General features: G+C 43.6%; 1 protein-coding gene across 1 annotated transcript in view; it reads left to right on the forward strand.

The window, feature by feature from the left end:
* The first annotated feature begins 847 nt into the window (after nt 1-847).
* The window catches only part of LOC115477092 (galectin-3-like), a 52419-nt gene continuing 29373 nt past the window's right edge, over nt 848-23893 (forward strand). The window contains exons 1-3 of the mRNA XM_030213709.1: nt 848-870; nt 12375-12423; nt 16052-16082. Coding sequence (XP_030069569.1) covers nt 16078-16082 — 5 coding nt within the window. The 5' untranslated portion in view covers nt 848-870; nt 12375-12423; nt 16052-16077. The remainder of the gene's footprint in view (nt 871-12374; nt 12424-16051; nt 16083-23893) is intronic.

Here is a 23893-nt window from a genome sequence, read left to right on the forward strand (position 1 = left end):
CTCATCGGGAGGGTAGCTTTACCTGTTCCCTCTAAGCCAGGAGTTCTCAGCCCAGTCCTTGGGACACACCAAGCCAGTCAGGTTTTCAGTCACAGTGAATGGGTATCCTGAAAACCTGACTAGCTTGGTGTGTCTTGAAGACTGGGTTGAGAGCCCCTGCTCTAAGCTGTGCAGGAGTCCTCCACCTACAGCCCTGCCGGGGGGGGGGGGGGGGGGGAGGTGGTGTTGTATCACTATCACATTTTCAATAGTGACAGACAGGCAAGCTCTGCCAGACTCCAGGTAACTGCTTTTCTCTAGTGATTGAAAACACAGTATTGAAGCACAACCCCCACTGCAATGCAATGGAATTCAAGGACTCCCACACAGTTTAGAGCAATGGTTCTCCAACCTGATCCTGGAGGCACCCCAGCCAGTCAGGTTTTCAAGATATCCACAATGAATATTCATGAGACAGATTTGCATGTAGTGGAGGCAGTGCATGCAAATCTCCCTCATAAATATGCATTGTGGATATCCTGAAAATCTGACTGGCTGGTGTGCCTCCAGGACCTGATTTAGGAACCACAGGGTTAGAATGAACAATGGTAGCTATCATAGTTGAGGTTCCCTTTTCCTATAACAGTTGTGAAATTTTAGTTGGATTTGAAAGAAGTAAGACTTTTTCCTTGTGAACAATTTGAGTTGATTTAGTTATTGCAGGCTTTTCTCCTGTGTATTCTACTAAACATTAACAATATTGAATGCTGTTGTTCACTGAGTAAAAAGAAGTGGGGTCTAGAAATTCTACTGACCCTCATATAATTTGACGTTTAATTTATAGAAGCCCAGCGTGAAATTGCAGTGGAAGTAGAATCATTCCCCATGATTGTGAGTACCTGGTTTCTCCCTTGTTGCTTTCTTTATGATCAGAAGTAAGATTTTAATCTAATTGTCCATTCCTAAAGGCAGAGAGGCATCTGAGGAAATTTCTGAGAAGTCTCAGAGATGCCTGTGTACTGGAAACAGGGCTGGATTAAGTCCAACTGATGCCCTAAGCACAGCCCAGCAATGGCGCCACTTGGCCCTTCAATTGCTTAACTGAAAAGTGCTGAGAAATATCATTATTATATGAAACAAAACATTATATATATATAATATCTTTACAGAAAGTATGTTTAGCATGAGGGTAAACAGATGTAGCAAGCAGTTTAGTGTTTTTCTAATATATATATATATATATATATATATATATACTAGTAAAAAAGGCCCGTTTCTGTCACAAATGAAGTGGTCGCTAGTAAGGTTTTCCTCGGAGTGTGTATATTTGAGAGAGTGTGTGTGAGAGTGACTGTGTGAGAGAGAGAAAGAGTGAATGTGCGAGTGTGTGTGTGTGTGACAGAGAGAGAGAGTGAGACTGGGTGCGAGTGTGTCTGTGAGAGAGAGAGTGTGTGTGTGAGCATGAGAGTGTGTGCCAGGGCCACCCCTCCCTCCCAGTTCCAGGGTCCCCCCTCCCTCCCGCCCTCTGAGTTTCAGGGTCGTCGTCCCCCTCCCTCCCTCCCTCCCTCTGAGTTCCAGGGTCGTCCCCTCTCTCCCTCCCTGCCTCCAAGTTCCAGGGTCGTCCCCTCCCTGCCTCCCTCCGAGTTTCAGGGTCCCCTCCCTCCCCTGCATTATGCTCTCTCCCCTGCATTCATCCATATGCAGGTAATGTCCTCTGTGCCCTGCCCCCTCCATCCATCCATGTGCAGCATCTCTCCCCTGCCCCTTTACCTCCCTCCAAGTTCCAGGCCCCCTCCCTCCCCCATCCGAGTTTCAGTGTCCCCCTCCCTCCCTCCCATTTCCAGGGTCCCCCTCCCTCTGTCCCTCCGTCCCTCCCTCCCAGTTCCAGGGTCCCATGGAACTGGGAGGGAAGGGGACGGAGAACATTGGAGGAGTGACATCAGCAGATGGTAACAATCTCAGTGACACACATTGGAATGTTTGAGGAGAACGTTGGAGGAGAACGTTGGAGGAGTGATGTCAGCAGGTGGTTACGATCCCAGTGAGACAAATTGGAATGTTGAAGGATCAAATTATTATATTAGATATTGATTAGAAAAACACTGAAATTCATGTTGGATAATGGGTGTGGCAGATGGCAGTGAAAGAGTTAAAGGCATGATAGATAGGGGGGGGGGGGGAAACTGTGGTGCCCCTAGAACGTGCTTATTTTGCTTAATGGTTAATCCAGGGCTGACTGGAAAAATAAGGGGGAGGTGATATTTTTGGTTGCCTAAATGTTACCTGAAAGAAAGGAGAAGGAGATGAAGAGTGTCCCTAGAATGAGTTTGCACAGAGGTGTCAACCAGTTACCAAGATAAAGGAGAAAAGGAAGAAGAAGTGAAGAATCATATGGAGCTATCAATGGATCCAAGGTAAGAGAAGGAATTCACATGGGAGTAGAGAATTTCCCTAACCACTCATCCTAAGGTGACTCCAAGAACCAGGAAGGGACATCGGGTTTAAGAACCAATTTATGTTCCAAAGGATTATAGACAGAACTGTTGCTTCTTAAATTTCTGCTTATGAAATTAGCCCTGAGACTAAACTGCTTGCTACATCTGTTTACCCTCATGCTAAACATATTTTCTGAAAAGATATTGTAAGCCACATTGAGCCTACAAATAGGTGGGAAAATGTGGGATATAAATGTAACAAATAAATAAATATTCTGAAACACCAGTCCAGTCTTCTGTGGTTTTCTATAAATGTTCTGCAGTCAGACTCACATACTCTATTGTCTGCTCCCTCAAGTAAATCCCACCCCCACCCCCAACCCAAGAAAATCTCACAGCAGGAACTGCGAGAATAGTAGCACATAGAGAGGATACTGAGCTCTGTGAATGCTGGCCCTATTCTTATTCAGACAACTGGGGTTATACTAATTAATAACAAGAGGGCAAATCATGGCTCATGAAATTCGTTCCAACCCTCTGCATCTCTGTGTGCATGTACCTTTGTTGGTTCTGTGTGTCTATGGGGCTCATTTTCGAAAGAGAAAGACTTCTAAAAAGTGGCATAGAGCACCATTTGGACGTTTTTCTTCTCAAAAGGTCCAAATTGGTATTTTCAAAACCTACTTTGCAGATGTTTATCTATGCAATTTGTCTGCAGTCCATCCAGATCACAAGGGGTATGTCAGGGATGTTTCGAAGACAGGATTAAGGTGTGCCTAACACTTGGGTGTTTTACAGCCATAATGGAACAAAACCAAAATGGCTAGGGCTGAAACTTCAACATTTTGGACTAGACCTGTTTCCAGAACAATAAGGCACTAAAAGGTGCCCTAAATGATCACTGGAGGGAATCAAGGGTGACCCATCCAATTCTCCTCAGTGGTCACTGACCCCCTCCCAACCCCCCAAAATGTGAATAAAAATATAACTTACCAGCCTCTATGACAACCTCAGGTGTTAAAGTCATGTCTATTTAAGCAGCATGCAGGTCCCTGGAGTGGTGTAGTGGTCAGTGCTGTGCATTATGGAGTAGGGGACTCAAGTCCCTATCTCTCTCTACCTGTCACACTTGTGGTGGAAACTGTGACCCCCCCCCCCTCCCAAAGTTACTAAAACCCTACTGTACCCACATATAGAGGCCCCTTTCTCCTATAAGGGGTATTATAGTGGTGCACAGTGGAGGGCAGTGGGTTTTGGGTGGGTTTTGGAGGGCTCAGGGAACAAGATAAGAGAGCAAAAGTGAACTGTGTACCTGGGATCATTTTTATGAAGTGCACAGAAGTACCATCTAGGGTGCCCCATTGCTGTCCTGGGATGTCTGTGGGACCAGTCTACTAAAAATACTGGCTCCTCATACATCCCAATGGCATGAATTTCTACATTTGGCCCTTATTTGGGGTTTTTTTGTTTTTCAAAAATAGACCAAAAATCAAAACATCCAAAGCACAAAACCTTCTTCAAAATTTTATTGTTGAAAAAAAAGATAGATGTTTTTTCTTTTTTCGAAAATGGGTACATTTGCTATTTGGATATTGGACGTTTAGCGCAAAACATCCAAAGTCTGACTCAGATGCCATGTCGAAAATGCCCCTCCACATCTTCAAAAGGCAGGAGTGGCTAAAAAGAAGTAATGCCCTAACTGCTATTTATTTGTTTATCTAAAAAGATTTCTTATGTACACAGTGGTGTGCTGGAGCCGGCTCTGTCCGGTTCGCAAGAGCCGCTTGTTAAATTTTGACAGCTCTTGCGAGCCGGTTGTTGTTTGGGGCGAGCCGGCTCCATTACAGACGTATGACGTCAGAAGGCGGGACTAAGGGCACGAACGAACTCATCAAGCAAGCAGGGAAGGCTGGAGACGGGCAGCACGGCTTAAATAACGCGGCGCTTCAACGGAGAGGTAATAAACAAGATGGATGGGAGCGGGAGGGGACGGCAGGGGAGGAAGGAGAATCGCTGCACATGTTTGGGAGCAGCAGGGGAGGGAGGAGAATTGCTGGGCATGGATGGGTAGAGGGGGGCAGGGGAGAGAAGCCAATTGCTGGGCAGGGATGGGTAGAGGGGGGCAGGGGAGAGAAGCCAATTGCTGGGCAGGGATGGGTAGAGGGGGGCAGGGGAGGGAAGCCAATTGCTGGGCAGGGATGGGAAGAGGGGGGCAGGGGAGAGAAGCCAATTGCTGGGCAGGGATGGGTAGAGTAGGGCAGGGGAGAGACGACAATTGCTGGGCATGAATGGATAGAGGGGGGCAGGGGAGAGAAGAGAATTGCTGGGCGGGATAGGGGGGTGCAGAGGTGGATGGGGGGGCCCAGTGGTGGACGGGGGGGGGGCGCAGTGGTGGACGGGGGAGAGAGCCTGTTGTTAAAAATTTACCAGCACACCACTGTATGTACACCATCTTCCATTCTGGGCACAGTACAAGCAAACCTTAATAAAATACACAATACAAATACATAAAATAAACAAATATGTGGAGGGGCATTTTCGAAAGAAACGTCTAAGTTTGGATTTGGACGTATTTGTAAAATGTCCAAATCCAGAGGCGGGGAAAAGCTCATTTTCGAAAAAAGATGGACGTCCATCTTTTGTTTCGAAAATACCAAGGACGTCCTTGGATTTGGATGCCCTAGATTTGGACGTCTTTGACTTTCAGCGATTTTCGAAACCAAAGACGTCCATGTCTAAAACGTCCTAATGCAAGCCATTTGGACATGGGAGGAGCCAGCATTTGTAGTGCACTGGTCCCCCTGACATGCCAGGACAGCAATCGGGCACCCTAGAGGGCACTGCAGTGGACTTCATAAAATGCTCCAAGGTACATAGCTGCATTACCTTGTGTGCTGAGCCCCCAAACCGCCCCCCCAAAACCCACTACCCACAACTGTACACCACTACCATAGCCCTTACGGGTGAAGAGGGGCATGTAGGTACAGAGGATTTGTGATGGGTTTTGGAGGGCTCGCTGTTTCCTCCACAAATGTAACAGGTAGGGGGGTATGGGCCTGGGTCCACCTGTCTGCAGTGCACTGCACCCACTAAAACTGCTCCAGGGACCTGCATGCGCTGTGATGGACCTGAGTATGACATCGGAGGCTGGCATAGAGGCTGGCACATAATATTTTTAATGATGCTTTTTGAGGGTGGGAGAGGGTTAGTGACCACTGGGTGAGTAACGGGAAGTCATCCCCAATTCCCTTCAGTGGTCATCTGGTCATTTTGGGCACCTTTTTGTGCCTTATTCGTAATAAAAACATGTCCGGGTGAAAATATCCAAGTTTTAGTTTAGGACGTGTCTGCCTTTTTCCATTATGGCTCAAAGACGTCCAAGTCTTAGGCACGCCCAAGTCCTGCCTTCACCACACCTCCGATATGCCACCTTCAGATTTGGACGTCCTTGCGATGGACTTTCGCTAGAGATGTCCAAAATCAGGTTTCGATTATACCGATTTGGATGTCTATGAGAGATGGACATCCAAGTGCTGATTTATGTTGAAAGATGGACATCCATCTCTTTTGAAAATGAGCCTGATAGTAACATAGTAAGTGACGTCAGATAAAGACCTGAATGATCCATCCAGTCTGCCCAATAGTCACATTAATTATCAATTCTAGATTAAATCAACAATGAACGTGATATTATATACTTGATCATGGTCTTTCTTTGTTGTTTCTGGGACATAGACTATAGAAGTCTGCCCAGCTTTGTCCTTATGCTCCAACTACTGGAGTTGCTGTCAAAGCCTATCTGAAACCATCTTGTAATTTGTGGGACACAGACTGTAAAAGTCTTCCCGGCACTGTTCTCACATTCCAAATTAATAGAGTTTCCATCAGAGTGTCACAACTGTCAGGAATGGTGAGCCCTTGGACCAAAGCCGGAGCTTTGGCAGACAAATCACTGGGACTGGAACAGGCAGGAATCAGAACAGACTGGACTAGGATTAACTAACAAACTCAACAAGGCAGGACAGAGGTAACTAAACACAATGGACAACACAAGAACCGGATCCAGACGAGGCAAGGAAAAGAAGGCAAAGGGCCAGAACTGGAACCCAGACAGGACAAGGCAAGACTCGGAACTAGATTAAAACTGGGACTGGGACCCAGAAATGCAAGACAAGGCAAAACATGGAAGTAGATTAAAACTGGGTCCAGAAAAGGGCAAGACAAGGCAAAACACGGAAGTAGATTAAAACTGGGTCCAGAAAAGGGCAAGACAAGGACAAGGCAAGGACTGGATCCAGACAGGACCAGACTGAAAGAGACAAGACAAAGCACAACTAGACAGGCAAGACAGGATAGGAGCTAGGCAACAATAATAACAGAAGCAAGACAATAAACAAGGCAGGGACAGGATTCAGGATTCTCGAACAGGATTCAGGATTCTTGAACAGGCTTGGCTGGAACAGGATTCAGGATTCTCAAACAGGATTCAGGATTCTTGAACAGGCTGGGCTGGAACAGGATTCAGGATTCTCAAACAAGATTCAGGATTCTCAAACAGGCTTGGCTGGAACAGGATTCTGGAACGGGCTCAGCTTGGCTTGACTGGAACAGGGTTCTGGAATGGGCTCGGCTTGGCTTGACTGGAACAGGATTCTGGAACAGACTTGGCTTGACTGGAACAGGATACTGGAACAGACTTGGCTTGGCTTGACTAGAACAGGATACTTAAACAGACTTGGCTTGACTGGAACAGGATACTGAAAGGGACTTGGCTTGGCTGGAACAGGATACTGAAAGGGACTTGGCTTAGTAGGGAACTGGGACAGAACTAGCTCAAACATAGAGCAGGAGCAGAACCTGGCTCAAACACACAAAGGAACAGAACTTGGCAGAAACAGAGCTCAAGAGCCAGGAAGCAAACATAGCAGGCAAAGGATTAAGCAGACTAGGAGAAGACAAACAAAGAAGCAATGTGCTTACCAGCACCCACAGCTGGAAAGGGAAAGGCCAGAGAGACTGAGAGGCAGCAGACACAGGTGCATAACAGTGACGTAATCAGGGACAATGCTGGCTTCTACAGACTCTCAGAATTAACAGACAAGAGCTACACACACAGGAAACAGAACAGGGAAAACAGAAACAGAGCTTAGCTAAACACAGAGATTGGCTTAAACACAGAGCTTAACTATAGCAAGAGTCAAAAGCAGGGCTAGACTAAAAGCAGGAGCAAAGGGTAGAGTCAAACAGATACAGACACCAAGGGCAAGGTGTGGCTTTAGAGCCAGGCTTTCAGGATCAAGGTACAAAAGCAAACACACAGAAACAAAGCAAAGCATTGAAACACAAGACTCAAAGAAACACAGAACAGACCTTCAGAAGCAAGATGCTCAGGAACAAAGCCAAGCAGGGAAATTATCTAAACAGATAACACAAGATTAAGAGACCTCTTGCAAAGGCCACATAGGAAAGCTCCCTGGGTCCTTATAAAGGAGTAGGCTGATGATGTCACAAGTAGGAAATGAAGCAGAAGCAGAGAGACCAAAGCGAGACTTGGCTTCAGGGACACCAAAGCAAGGCTTGGCTAACAGGAAGAACAACAACAGGAAATTAAGCAGAAGCAGGGAGACCAAAGCGAGGCTTGGCTTACAGGAAGAACAACAATAGGGAAAAAGGCAGACTGGAGAGGTCACAGAGCTAAATACAGAGAAACAGTAGATCTGAACATAAGGGCACGGCCACACGCGTGACACAGAGCTCTCTCCAGCCCATCCTAAACCAGGATACTCTATGAGGCACTCAGACCATACAAGCCAGCCCAGCACCAGCATTAGCTGATACAGCCAGAGTTGCCATCTAAGCACCACCTGATATGCAAATACATATGCAACCCTTTAAGGTTTTTTTAATACCATTCATGTTCTAATTAGCGATCCTCTGTGTTCCTCCCATGCCATTTTGAATTCTGCCACAGTCATATCAATGACAGATGAAGAACATCTGGAAATTGTTAGACATTATAACAGATTAAAAAAAAATCATGTTTAATTCTAAATTTTCCAGAGATAAATCTAAATACCATGCTGAAGCTTGTAGAATATCACTACGTTTACTAACCAATCAACAAGTACAAGATATCTACCATTGACGATGTACTAGAGTTGTCTAAGGAGGAAAAGCCTCAAGTAAACGTTGGGACACTCAGTTGTTAATATAATAATCAACTTGAGGGAGGCCAACATCTGCTGTCTTTATATTTTGCACAGTACTAGGGGACATTTTCTGTTTCTGTGGTGTTGCATTGTGTTTATAGTGGAGTCTGGGGTTATATGGTCCCCTCTGCTAACCACCCAGTCTCAGGCTATAATATGTGGTAATTCTTTCTCTGGCCTTTCTACTTACCATAAGAAATATACCAATAGGGTTTTCTGCCTCCTTACACCCACCCCAAGGTACAGTGGACCAGCCACCCCCAAGATATGGGGTGACAGAAAAGACAGAGGTTATGTTTCTTCCAAAGAGAAAGTTTTTATTCCTTACCAGTTTAGATAATAACAAAGCAATCAGCCAATAACAAATAGCAATTTGTTATGAGAGGGAGAGAGAGACCAACGCGGTAAAGACCTACTCACTTTTGATCATCTCAGCCTCTGTCTAATACAATACAACAGTGCCTTATATACAGTGGATTGGGCATCATTTCCCTCCTAAATCATACAACCTTGCAACTTCAGCTAATTTCTGTCTTACTTCAGCTAATTTCTGTCTTACTTCATCGTTTACATAAAATGAAAAACACTATCTAAATGTTTATGGAACACAGCATCTTATAATAAGTCCAAGGTTTCTCTTACAGGAGATTGTAGCCGTCACTTTGTAACGGGAATTTCTCCAAAACCCAGTCTTATCATTGTTTTGTCTAGAAATCTCAACACATCTTCACTTTCAAACTGTGTACATTCTTAATGTCCTTGTGATATAGAGTCAAGGGCACCAATTCTGTCAGGGAGGGGAAGAGTGCTCCTTGCTGAATCAGCAAGACCTCGAATTCACAGTTTCCAGCAGAAAGTACAGAGAGCACAAAAAGATGCAGCTTTCAGGCATTTTAAGTTTGAGCCTTTTAGCTATGCAGTTCATGGGTCATAACTGACCTGTCAGTTGTCAGAAAAGTGTAAATCAATTCAATTGTATGCAGAGTCTGGCATCTTGGGGGTTCAGTTTAATTTTTGTCTAAATAGAAAGTTTATTATTACTTATTCTATAGTGGATTAGGGTGTATCTGTGTTTGTGGAAAAGACATGGCTTTCAGTTGGCATTGACTGCAGGATCGACAATCTGTACTATTCTGTCTGGTTTTGTTTTACAATAGGTGAATTGATGTTCTAGTGCTCACTGTAGTGTTTAAGATGCTTTCCTTTTCCTTGTGTGACTTGTAGAAATGATTGCTTATGGTATGCTAGAATTGCTCTATAGCTCCTGAATGTTTTGTATTCTCGGTATGCCTAGTACTAGATTTTGGAGGGGGGGTGTTAAAAAATGACCAGCCCTGGGTGTCAACTATCCTAGGTACGCCACTGCTTTGATCGCTGTCGCTGCCTTTTCTCCCGCGGCTGATGCCAAACTATGGGGGAGGGGGAAGGGCAGGGTTGATGCCAGACTACAGTTCCAGGCTGGAGATTTTGGAGCAGTCCTGCATTTCTGACCACCCCATTGTTATGGGACTTGCAACACTGATTTCCATGGGCAGAATCAGGCACTGCAAATCCCACACTGATTTGGGTTATAAAGTTTAAATCAGGACTGCACAAAATCTTGTGATAAAGTCACCTCCAGGATAGTTGGGTTAAGGCAGTTTCAGTCTGAACTACAAGCCCCAGAAGGCATTGCAGGCAAGGAGCCAGGGGGTGAGATGAGGAACCCGGACTGGACTTCTAGCTGCAATAGGGGAAGACAAGGGAATAAACTGACAGGATGTGTAGATTGGCTGCCCCTAGGGGGACAGAGAGCTAGGAAACCCTGTGTGCAGGAGCTCCTCATTAGGCTAATGCTCAACTCAGCTGGTATGGGTGTGTAGAGAAGCTGACGAGTGGAGAATGATTGGTTGTGAAGGCAGAAGCCAGGGATTGATTAGGCAGGTGGGAAGGAGTCTCAGGAGGGGAGTTCAGTTCAGTTCAGGAGAGAGAAGCAGAAGGAGAGAAGCAGTTGCAGGCTGAAAATCCTTGGGCAGGGAGGTCCCTAAAGTACTGAAGCAGGCTGAAATTCCTTGGGTGAGAGGAAGTCCCCAAAAGTATTGAATTCACTGTGAAGCTGATGCAGGGGAAAACCCTTGGGTAGAAGGAGTCCCTAAAATATTGAACTCTCCTGAAGGTAAAGAGAATAGAAGGTAGAAACTGCTGCTTGGTGACTGAACTGTGATGATGAACTGAAAGAACTGTTGGTCTTGGGAATTGCACTACTGTTTATTGTGCACTGGATAAAGAGCCCAGACTGGAGCTGACTGTAACCCTGTATTGAATCCTGGTATGTGCTATGCTGCTATTGGAACTGTGTACTAGAAACCCGCATGGAATAAAAGTTCTTAAGATTGAAGTTACTGGTGGACATCTGTTTCTTCACTGTACCGGGAGCCTGTGGCTAGAGGAGATTGTTCTATCCCTGGCTGCACAAGTGAGGTACCTGGTTACAATCTCAAGCCTGGAACTGGGTAATTTGCCATCTCTGTGATTTCTAATTTTTTGTGTTTTATCCTGCAATTTGTAAGGGATGGTCTGTGTTCTTGGCATCTCTGCGATTTCTAATTTTTTGTGTTTTATTCTGCAGTTGGTAAGGGGTGGTCTGTGTTCTGCATGTGACCAATGTAAAAGATTCTATGTGCATGTAGTTTGTGTAGGGATCTATATGAGTCTGACTTCTCTGGTATTTTAAATGGGAATGTCAGGGTTTCAGAATTTACCTGTTTTATGAATACAGCTTAATCAGGCATTTGCATTTGTTACAAAGCAAAGTTTGAAGGATATGTGCCATTGACATGTTTGCCTTATAGTAGTCAAATTTGGTCAAGTTTAAGATATGGGATAAAATTACTATATTTAAAAATGTCAGTGTTCCATGAACCAGGTATGAGGTTTGTGTTAATGCAGTAGAGCTGTTGCACAGACTGTTTACTTAGAAATCCATCATCAAGTGCACTCTAAGGCATTATTAAGAAGTATCCCAAGAAACACTACTCACACCTAGTGCCCAACCATATTAGCTCTGGGCCCACCCAAAATGTCAGGTATGGCTACGCCACTGTAATAAGGTCATCAATGAGGTGGATTGGTCTGGCAAAGTAGGCCTCCTCAGCATAAGTGCAAGCTCTGTGGGTGTTTGAGCACCCCCAATATTGAGCAAACTCCTTGACTGTGTCAAGGAAGGTGGAATTTCTGTTGGGTATAGCACCGTCAATCATTTAAAAATGTTGGCTCCTATGTTCCACGGAGGTGTAGCCAGTGTAGGATTGTTCTTGCCTAACATTTGGCCTGTATAGCCAGCATAGAATCTCTCTTCTGCCCTGAATAATTACATATTGTATTAGAGAAGAAGCATTAATAGCCCCTGTTTCCCCCCCCCCCCCCCCAATGAAATAGGCACATTTCTGACTTATGAAAATAAACTGTGGTAAACAGATGTTTGAAGCTAAATAAATGGTGGAATCAAATTCCCAAGGAAATAAGGGATATAAATAATTATTTACTATTTTGTAAAAACCCCCAAATTTATCTTTTTTAAAAATTCTTTAATTAAGATTGAATTGTAAAATTAGAGAATTGTATATCTATGACTGATTCTTATTAATTGTAACTATATTCAGTATATTGTTAATGTAATTGAGTTGTGTTAAATGTAAGCCACATTGAACTGAAATTAATTTTCCAATAATATGGGATATAAGAACAAATAAATAAATAATTTTTTTTATAGCTGCTGAAATCATGCTGCTGCCTCTACTGTGCCTCTCTGTGATGATGGGGTAAGTAAAAAAAAAAACAATCAAATTCATTGAAGTCTTCAAGACTTAAATATTAAGCGCAAAATTGTAAAGTGGCTCTTTTGGTGGTGGTGGAAGTTTAGTTTAATAGTTTATTGTGTTCTTGCTAAATCACTTTTCAGTGGCAAAATCACAGCGGTGTACATGCACGTAGATCCAAGATGGCCACATGTACCTTGAGAGCTGTTGCGCTTCTTGTCTTGCCTCTCTGATTTTTAGTTCCCTGGATACCAAAGCAATGCAATAAGGCTGCTGCTCGACCCTCCCAGTGGCTGGTACTACCAATCATTGGGCCTATGGATTCTTTTATCAGAAGTGCTGTTGTTTGTAGTTACGCCTAGGAAAATGTTGAAGCGCTACCTTAAGGAAATATTGGGAATCCCTGAAGATAAATGTCCACCTTTTTCTCAGGTTTATTATCTTCCTGAAGAATCTACTGGACAAGGACAGCCTCTGTTGAATGTCTCTGCAATTTCAGAGACGTCGGATTCAGAAGTTGTCACTCCAGAAACTTTGGTAGCCTCAGTGGCACTATCCCCGGATAAAAGGCCTCTTTTACTATACTGTGCTAGTGATTCCCAGTGCAGCAAATGAGAGGAAGCCCATAGGAATTGAATGGGTTTCCTCTCATTTGCTGTGCAGGAATCGCTAACGTGGTTTAGTAGAAGAGGCCCAAAGTTTGGCTGATGAGTATGTACTTTAAAAACAGCGATAAGTTGTTCATGGGTTTCAAAATTCAATTAATTCCTGTTGTTTCTAGAGAAAACCATCATTGACGTAGGCAATTTCTTTTGTTAAACCTTTTTTTTGAGATATCCATGTAAATGCATCATTAGATATAAGTCCACTAAATATGTATTCTTTGACCCTTCACATCTTTCTGCCTTTTTGGTAACTAAACAAGTCTCAGGAGACTAGTGTTAGCTCTTCATCTTAATTAATGGTTGGTCTGGTATTCTCAGGTACTTAATTGTCTTAAGTTTCAACTATTTTCTGTTTCTTTTTTTCCTCCTTTTTAACTTTGGATCTTATTATTATGGGCTTCAATGATGTTATAATTTCTTCAATGGGAATGTTTATTGATGATATAGTTCATTTCTTTATAAGTCACTTGTCTATATAAATGCTGTTGCTTGGATATTTTGTTAAAAATGCAATAAATAAGTAATCAAAGCAGTATAGTGAACAATCTAAAATAGAAATGGAAAGGAATGCCAAAATATCAAGGCCAAGCTAAAGAGACAGGAGGAAAAGAAAAAGTTAAAAAAAAAACCAAAAAAAACCACACCCACACAATGATAAGAAGTCAGCTACTGGTCTCCCGGCCTAGTAAAATCTGGAAATGCAAAAACAAGAGTTTTTAAAGCTGCTTTAAACTTAGGGAGAGAACATTCTGAGCGAAGGTAAAGTGGGAGAGAATTCCAAAGGGAAGGGGTAGCACCAAAAAAAGGCAGAGTGACGAGTAGACTGACGGCGAGAACAGTGCACAGGGGGTAGAGCGAGATGATTCTCATAAGCTGAGCAAAGGGCGTGAGAGGGGCGGTAAGGATTAATTAAAGCAGAAAGATAGGCAGGAAGATTAGTATGAAGAACTCTTGAGTTTTATATTGCAAACAGAAAGAAATAGGGAGCCAATGGTGCTGAGCAAGAAGAGGGGTGACATGATCAAAATGGGAAGCACAAGAAGCATTATACAGAAGAGCAAACATGTTCCGATAGTATGATTTTGGAATAGTTTGTCCACTCTTTGGCTAGGTCCATTTGAGGCATGTCTCACAGTTCAAGATAATTAGGACAGTACTTCCTACTGGAACTGGTTTTCACTAGAAGTTTTTGTGCTCTTGAGTGAGTCTGGGTGGAGATTCTGTTCTGTTGCTGCCGGAGCTTATGCAGGTCCCAGCTATTTTGCTGTCCTGACTTTATCTAGGGACTTACCCAGTTAGCGAACTAAAAATTGCTGATAACCAGGTAGGTTCCAGCTCCACCCTGGACCAGCCCAACAGTAACCGGATTAATGCTGTGGCAGTCTGCCCAAAATTCATTGGTGCTATCTGGTTATGTGCCACTAAAAATCCAGTTATGACCTAGTCAGCAAGAGATAAACAGGTAGAAGTCTCTCCTACCTACTTATCTCCATTTAAATATTGGCTCCATAGTCACTGGCAATGAGCACTTTCTATATACATTCGGTGCCACTGCCTAAATGTATTTTTATAAACATTATGCCCAGTGTTTTAAAACTCACCATTCTGATCCTTATTGGTGTCCTTCTTCCTGCCTTGTCCTTCCTGTTTGCTGCACATGGCCTTTTTCCTGTCATGTCTAAACAGGAAGGACAAGGCAGGAAGAAGGACACCAATAAGGATCAGAATGGTGAGTTCGGTGAAAGGTAGTAGAGTCAATACTACAATCTCTGCCTGAGTCCCTGCTCCCCTGTATCCCTATGTCCTCAGATCTGCCTTCCTGCTTCTTTACCCCCTTTCCTAGGCATCCATTGCTCCTGCCTTTCCACCATACCTATTTCTCTCCTTTCCTAACATCTATACCGACATATGCTCTTGCTTCTCCCCCTCACAGAATCTGTCCTCCTCTCCCCCCAGCATCATCTCCAAGTCCTCTCCTACTCCCAGTCTCTAGCCCCAGCATCAGCCTCTAGCCCCATCCTCCAACTCCCTTGTCCCAATGCCCAGCCTCAGCCCCAGGTTCAACCTCCATCTCCGTTCAAGTTTAAGTTCAAGTTTATGGTATGCTTTCTGAGTGGTATACATTAACCTAAAATATCAAAATACAAAAAGGGAGTAAAGAAAAATGAAAAAGAAAAGTTACAACCTGCAACTCAGACAGAGAAACTGAAAGTTAATACTCATGCATCCATACCAAGTCCCAGCTCCCAACCTCAGCATCAGCCTCCACCCTCCATCTCCCTTCTAACTCTAGCATCAGCCTCCAGTCCCTTTCTGCGACTCCAAGTCCCTCAGCCCCAGGATCGGCATCAGTCTCCAAACTCCAGTCCCCTACTCCAGCTCCAGCCCCCAACCATCAGCTTCAGCTCCTACCTGCTTTAGCAGCACCATTGTGGGCAGAGCAGCAGAAGTATGCTCTTCCTCCTGCAACTGTGCTATTGCTCTTCCTAAGGATACCCAACAGGTTTGAAACATGAAACAAGACCTTTCTTGTTTCTCCCAAGAAACAGTAAGTGCCTCATTTCCTGTTTCAAATCTGTAAAACAGCTCAAGGTACAGGAGCAGCACAGCTACAGGAGGTAAGAATGTACACCTGCTGCTGTGAAGGGACAATTCAGTGAAGTAGATTTTTGGTGCTGCTAAGCTTGAGCACCCTGAGCCAGAGCTTCACTGGCTCACCCCTTAAGCCACCCTGGTGGTCAGTGTGAGTTTGAGTATTTTCTTTTGGAAGTATATATACCCCAAGTGTGTGTGGGGGGGGGGGGGGTGAGGGCAGACAAGTAAAATACTTCCGATAACCAATGTATCCTTTTAGTTCATTCTTATTCCATTTACATATTCTGTTTTTGAATCCCTCAATGTAAGCCATTAAAATGACTTTTGGAAAGAAAAATGCAACTCTTGTTAACCTGAGATTTTATTTATAGTTTCAGGTTCATAGAAATTGAAATTAATGCTGTAAGTACAGTATTCTTTATTTGACTATATAGTTTGTCTTACTTTTCCTTATTTATTGGGTCTTTTTAAGAGTAAAGGAGTATCCTAATCATCCCACTGCTACTCCTTGTGATCTTGAGTAAGTCACGTGGAGGGGCATAATCGAATGCGAACGCCTATCTCCATGGGCGTCTATGTCCGAAAACGGGTACGTGAAGAGGAGGGACAGACCGTATTTTCGAAAAAATGGACGACTTTGTTTTGTTTCGAAAATACGGTTTGTACGGACCAAATGCCATGGATTTGTTCGTTTCTGAGCTGGGCATTTTTTTTTTTTTTTTGCAATAATGGAAACTAAAACCGGCCAGCTCAACAACGTCCTAATCTGAGCCATTTGGTCGTGGGAGGGACCAGGATTCGTAGTACACTGACCCCCCTGACATGCCAGGACAACAACTGGGCACCATAGAGGTCAGTGCGGTGGACTTCCGAAACACCTCCCACACGCATAGCTCCCTTACCACAGGTGCTGAGCCCCCAACCCCCTCCCCCAAAACCCACTACCCACAAATGTACAACACTACCATAGCTCTTAGGGGTGAAGGGGGCACCTACATGTGGGTACAGTGGGTTTTGGAGGCCACCCATTTACCAGCATAAGTGTTACAGGTAGGGGGGATGGGCCTGGGTCCACCTGCCTGAAGTGCACTGCGGTACCCACAAAAAGTGCTCCAAGCCTCTAGGACTTGTTGCTGCTGTAGAACCTTGGCACACCAGTTGACACCTGAAGACTAATGTCTCCAAAAACGTCCTTTATTCGAATAAGCACATTTACTCACAGTTAACTGCAGATCAGAGGTTGTGCCCCACTGGCAAAGAGTCTCCCTGGTACTGAGATTAGCAGTACATCAGAGCTGGCAGAATGCTGTACAATGCCCACTTTCAGTAACGTGGGTAACACATGAAAGGGAGCTAAAACTGGCTTACAAAAATGGCCACTACCTCATGGACTACCGGAAACAAAACAGGGCACACTCTGACCCAGTAAGCAGAGGGAAAAGCACCATGGGAGTAGAGCCTACCAACTACCAACATCGTGAACATTTAACACAAGCTAGTGGAATCACGGAGCCCAATACCCTACACCCACCACAATGCATTGCTGATGTGACTCTGCAGTGCGCATAGCAGAAAAGGTGTCACACTCACCCGAGAGCCACATCAGAACCAGGGAAAGGCTGTCGGAGGATAGAACACATTCTGCTGTCATGGAGGTGGGTACGGCATTTGAGGCTGGCATACAGGCTGGCAAAAAAAGTTTATAAAGTGGGGTTTTTTTTGGTGGGAGGGGGTTAGTGACCACTATGGGAGTCAGGGGAAGTGATCCCCAATTCTCTCCGGTGGTCATCTGGTCAGTTGGAGCACTTTTTTGGGACTTGGACCTGAAAAAAAAAAGGGTCCAAATAAAGCGGACCAAGTTCTTGTCAAAAACGCCCTTCTTGTTTCGATTATCAGCTAAAGACGCCCATCTCTCCTCAGCCGATAACCACTCCCCAGTCCCGCCTTCACCATGCCTCCGACACGCCCCCGTCCACTTTGTTCGTTCCTGCGACAGAGTGCAGTTGAAGACGACCAAAATCAGCTTTCGATTATACCAATTTGTTCGCCCAAGGGAGAAAGTCGCCCATCTCCCGATTTGGGTCTTTCTCTTTCGAAAATAAGCTGGTTGCAAGATTATAATGTAAGCCCTCTGTAAGAACATAGAAATACATACTGAACCCAAAAATAACTCATCTTGAACTATAACTGAAAAGGTGTGAGATACAAAAAATACTTTCAAAACAAATAGGAGGAAATATTTTTTCACTCAACAAATAGTTAAGCTCTAGAACTCTTTGCCGGAGGATGTGGTAACAGCGGTTAGCGTATCTGGGTTTAAAAAAGGTTTGGACAAGTTCCTGGAGGAAAAGTCCATAGTCTGCCATTGAGACAGACATGGGAGAAGCCACTACTTACCCTGGGATTGGTAGCATGGAATGTTGCTACTAGTTGGGTTTCTGCCAGGTATTGGTAACCTCGATTAGCTACTATTGGAAACGTGATACTGGACTAGATGGACCATTGGTCTGACCCAGTATGGCTATTCTTATGCTCTTATGTGCATCCAAATCTTCCCCCCCCCCCCCCCCTACACACACGCCTCCTTAAACTGGCCATAAAAAGGTCAAATTATTGCATGCCAACTATGAAATGTTTTCAACAATGTATAGTAGATCTTCCTATAAGAGGCAATAGACTGATAAATATATAAAACAGATGAAGATTGTGACTTTTAGAGGATAATTTGCAGGCTTTTTTCCCCATAGACACAAATAACAAGAAAGCTGACAAATTCAAGATGACCATCATTCAATGCGCTGCATCTGTCATTCTCTCTGTTAGTTCTTATTTTTTTTTTGTCTCTGTGGTTTTCCTCCAGTTTTGCTATCGCCAAGTGGAAAGACAATTTTATTTTTCATGCAACTGAAACATACTAGGTTTTAATTCTTTTTTAATTTTAAGGGAGCCTCTAGGGTATAAACTCATCTATTACTTCCTCCTCCCTCACATTTGATAACCTGGTATCCAGTATGGACATTTATATAGCTTTTCAAATGCTCTAGACAGAACCCAGAGAACAGAATTATCTGTAGATGTGGAGAAATCCCAATAATGGACATCTGTACCTAAGAAATATCAATTCTCTTTATCGGTGTCTGATGAGGAATTGTTGGCAGCATCAGGAGTGTTCAAAGGCTGAGGAAGATTGAAGAACATCCTTATTGCTGTGCCACTGATGTCATCTTCATTTGTGGTTCATTTACCATGAGGAGAAAGGGAAAGGTTCTCTGAACTGGTTCTCAGTATCAAATGGGCCATTTGCTGGCTAAGACAAAAGGTTCCCCAGCAGCAATATTGTAACCATTATCATCTGATTCTATATCTTTAGAGTCACAGAAAAAGAAGACTAATCTCATGTGATCAAGGTACTTTGATTTCATGGCCATTTATTCCTCAGCAGTTGATTATTGCAAATGCAGATGCTCAGTTTTTGTCCCAAGCTCTACTCACTTATATGCCCCTCTAGCAGTTGTGCATTGTGCAGGTTGCATGCTAAGCTTGTAGAATAATGCTTAGCGCCCAACTAGCACTTACACATGTAAATGTGTGGAAATCCCTATCTAGTAGCTGCCCACACTCTCTGGCTATGGTCTCTGTGACACAATGGACCAGTCAAAGTAAAGGTACTGATTGACTCTGAGGGACATTTTCGGCATGTTGTCTAAGTCCAACTTTGGACATTTTGTTCAAAACATCCAGAATCTGAAGAGCAAATATAGCCATTTTTGAAAAAGCAAAATGTTTTATTTTCCCGAAAATGGTCGCCGATGATGCTACAATATCCGCCTTATTTTCGAAAGAGAAAGACGCCCATATTTCAACCCAAATCGGGAGATGGGCATCTTTCTCCCGTGGGCGCCCAAATCGGTATAATCGAAAGCCGATTTTGGGCGTCTTCAACTGCAATCTGTCAAGGAAATGGGCAAAGTTGACGGGGGCGTGTCAGAGGCGTGGTGAAGGCGGGACTGGGGCGTGTTTATCGGCCGAGGAGAGATGGGCGTCCTCGGCTGATAATCGAAAAAAGAAAGGCATTTTTAGCGGGAATTTGGGTCACTTTTTTTGGACCCTATTTTTTCACGAACAAGTCCCAAGAAAGTGCCCTAAATGACCAGATGACCACCGGAGGGAATCGGGGATCACCACCCCTGACTCCCCCAGTGGTCACTAACCCCCTCCCACCCAAAAAAAACAACTTTAAAAACTTTTTTTCCAACCTGTATGCCAGCCTCAAATGACATACCCAGCTCCATCACAGCAGTATACAGGTCCCTGGAGCAGTTGTTAGTGGGTGCAGTGGACTTCAGGCAGGTGGACCCAGGCCAATCCCCCCCTACCTGTCACAGTTGGGGTGGTAAATGGGAGCGTTCCAAACCGCCCCCCAAACCCACTGTACCCACATCTAGGTGCCCCCCTTCAGCTATAAGTGCTATGGTAATGGTGTAGAGTTGTGGGGAGTGGGTTTTGGGGGGGATTTGGGGGGGCTCAGCACCCAAGGGAAGGGAGCTATGGACTTCAGAGGTAGTTTGCTTTTTTTTTAATTGTTTACGTGCCCCCTAGGGTGCCCGGTTGGTGTCCTGGCATGTGAGGGGGACCAGTGCACTACGAATCCTGGCCCCTCCCATGACCCAATGCCTTGGATTTCGTCGTTTTTGAGCTGGGCGCCTTTGGTTTCCATTATCGCTGAAAAACGATACCGCCCAATTCAAAATCCGCACAAATCCGATGCATTTGGCTGGCACAAACCGTATTATCGGAAAAAAGATGTACGGCCATTTTTTCCAAAAATATGGTTTGTCCCGCCCCTTCACATAGTAACATAGTAGATGACAGCAGAAAAAGACCTGCACGGTCCATCCAGTCTGCCCAACAAGATAAACTCATATGTGCTACTTTTTGTGTATATCTTACCTTGATTTGTATCTGTCTTTTTCAGGGCACAGACCGTATAAGTCTGCTCAGCACTATCCCCGCCCCCCAACCACCAGCTCTGGCACAGACTGTATAAGTCTGCCCAGTACTATCCCTGCCTCCCAACCACCAGTCCCACCTCCCACCACTGGCTCTGGCACAGATGGTATAAGTCTGCTCAGTACTATCCCCGCCTCCCACCACTGGCTCTGGCACAGACTGTATAAGTCTGCCCAGCACCAGCCCCGCCTCCCACCACTGACTCTTGCCAACCAATCTCGGCTAAGCTCCTGAGTTCATTCTTTAAGAAGTACTTAGAGGGTAACTCGTATAGAGGGGTGCCTACTTTAGTCACCAAGAACATGCCTATTTGAGCATATTCTTTTAAAAAATGAGTTGCCTACTTTTTCTTTATAGAATACTATAGTGCAATAAGTGAAAAGCCCTGACTGTATTGAGTGGCAGGTTTTTTTGTAATGGGATTGGTGGAGCACGATGATGTCATTTTCACGTCACCTTTAAAAGTTGGCAGCAGGGATGCAGTTACAAACATGGCTGCTGAGACCTGTTCATGAGATATTACGCCTTGTAAAAGACCCCCTAAAAAAATGATTGGGGGGGAGGGGTGAACATGCACACAGACATGGTGAGCTCACAAGTCTTCCTTCCTTCAGGAGGTTAAAAGAAATTAGAGCTCATGGTTCATCAAGACTGGGATTTGTACTTTCCTCTTAAGTTCAGGACTACGTCTATTAATTGCAGCCATTTTCAATCAACAAGGAGTCCTATGAAGCATGAAGACAGATTTATTTTGTAATTCCTGAGACACGGAAGCAGCTGAATCGCTCTAGCTGTTTTACCCATGGCTTTTGTTCTCATACTAAAAAAAATAGATATTCAAGGCAGTGCACAAATCTTCAGCTCTGTGTTTTACTTCTGCAGGAAAAAGAGGTCACACTACAGTTTGCAGTACTAACACAGCACCTATATCCCTAAGCCAGATATTCTTTTCTGGCCATGGAAATAAATTCTCTGCTGCTCAAATTTAAAGTTACCTCTCAGTGGTCTTAGGCTGAGTACAGAACAGATTTTCAGAATAATTTTTTGAAATATTAGCACAATTGCAGAAAACAATAATCCAATTTCAAGTTCATAAAACAGCATAGACAGACAAAAACAAATTTAAATGTTATTGATTTATTGTATGGCATTTTAGTTGCAGTCCACTTACCCATTCTCGGAGATAGACGCCCATGGAGATGGGCATTCGCGTTCGATTATGCCCCTCTATATATTTCATTTGTTGATGAAATAAGCAAAATTATACCCATAATTAGATTAGGTCTATATTTAATGGAATCCTAGGCATCTATCTTTAAATTAAAACTTTATAATAAAGATAAAACCAAGTTCTTAATAATAACCAACCCTTATCATCCTGTACCCCTCAAAAACATGACCATTGATGAAACAATCAACTCTTTAGATTCCACCATGAAAATTCTGGGAGTCACAATTGATCAATACTTATACTTTGATACACAGGTCTCCAAAATAACATCAAGCATCTTTAATATACTTTGGAAACTAAAGAGCTTGAAACCTTCTTTCTAAGATCAGTTTTTCACAACATGGTACAATCATTAGTTTTAATTGAAGGCGACGAAACAGTGTGGCAAGGCGGTGGCCGTAGCTAGAAAGTTGCTAGGCTGTATAGAGAGAGCTGTGACCAGCAAAAGAAAAGAGGTTTTAATGCCCCTGTATAAGTCGTTGGTGAGACCCCATCTAGAGTATTGTGTTCAGTTTTGAAGGCCGTATCTTGCTAAGTATGTAAAAAGAATTGAAGCGGTGCAAAGAAAAGCTACAAGAATGGTATGGGATTTGCATTACAAGACGTATGAGGAGAGACTTGCTGACCTGAACACGTATACCCTGGAGGAAAGGAGAAACAGGGGTGATATGATACAGACGTTCAAATATTTGAAAGATATTAATCCGCAAACGAACCTTTTCCGGAGATGGGAAGGTGGTAGAACTAGAGGACATGAAAAGAGATTGAAGGGGGGCAGACTCATGAAAAATGTCAGGAAGTATTTTTTCACGGAGAGAGTGGTAGATACTTGGAATGCCCTCCCGCGGGAGGTGGTGGAGATGAAAACGGTAATGGAATCCAAAAATGCGTGGGATAAACATAAAGGAATCCTGTTCAGAAGGAATGGATCCTCAGAAGCTTAGCGGAGATTGGATGGCAGAGCCGGTGGGGGGAAGTGGGGCTGGTGGTTGGGAGGCGGGGATAGTGCTGGGCAGACTTATACGGTGTGTGCCCTGAAAATGGCAGAAACAAATCAAGGTCAGGTATACACAAAAAGTAGCACATATGAGTTTATCTTGTTGGGCAGACTGGATGGACCGTGCAGGTCTTTTTCTGTCGTCATCTACTATGTTACCGCGTTACTATGTAACTAAATTTGATTACTGCAGTGCAGTCTATGCAGGAGTTAAACGCTCTCTGCATAAAAAGTTACAAACTGCATAGAACACTGCTGCATGCCTTGTGTGCAGGATCACCACGTTACACAAAAGTGTTCCCTCTGTTATCTAGCTTACATTGTTGGCTCCCAATAAAAGAAAGAATTTCTTTCAAATTATGCATATTTGTTTACCAAATTCTATACGGAATGTCCCCATCTTATAGGAATGACTTTATTGATGTACCATCATGTAATGCTTCCGCTACCTCTAGAGATTATTTTATTTTACACTTCCCTAGTTGCAATAAAATAATTTATAAATCTATTTACACCACTAATTTCACTTACCAAAGCACTAAAATCTGGAATTCTTTACCCAAATGACTCAGACATATAAGAGAATACACGGAGTTTCACAAACTCTTGAAAACCCACCTATTCGGTTCAAATTTCACTAAGGAAATAAATTAACCTGCAATAAAAATGTTTTAGTCCTAATTAGCATATCCTCCCACTTACAGTAATGATTAACTGTATTTAACCATGTCTTGACTCTATTGTTCTTCAGATAATGTCATTGTTCCTTCTGTTATATAATTTTCTATCAGAATTTAATACGTGTTTCTACTTCTTTAGAACTCAATATCGAGACTTGCACATTTCTGCACCACAATTCAACTATATAATGAATTTCCTTGTTGATAATTTAATTGTGTAAAATTGCAATTGAGTCTTTACATGTAAGCCACTTTGAACTGAGCTCGTTTCGGGATAATGCAGGATAAAAATATC

This window comes from Microcaecilia unicolor, chromosome 9 (assembly GCF_901765095.1).
Source record: "Microcaecilia unicolor chromosome 9, aMicUni1.1, whole genome shotgun sequence".
Classification (NCBI taxonomy): domain Eukaryota; kingdom Metazoa; phylum Chordata; class Amphibia; order Gymnophiona; family Siphonopidae; genus Microcaecilia; species Microcaecilia unicolor.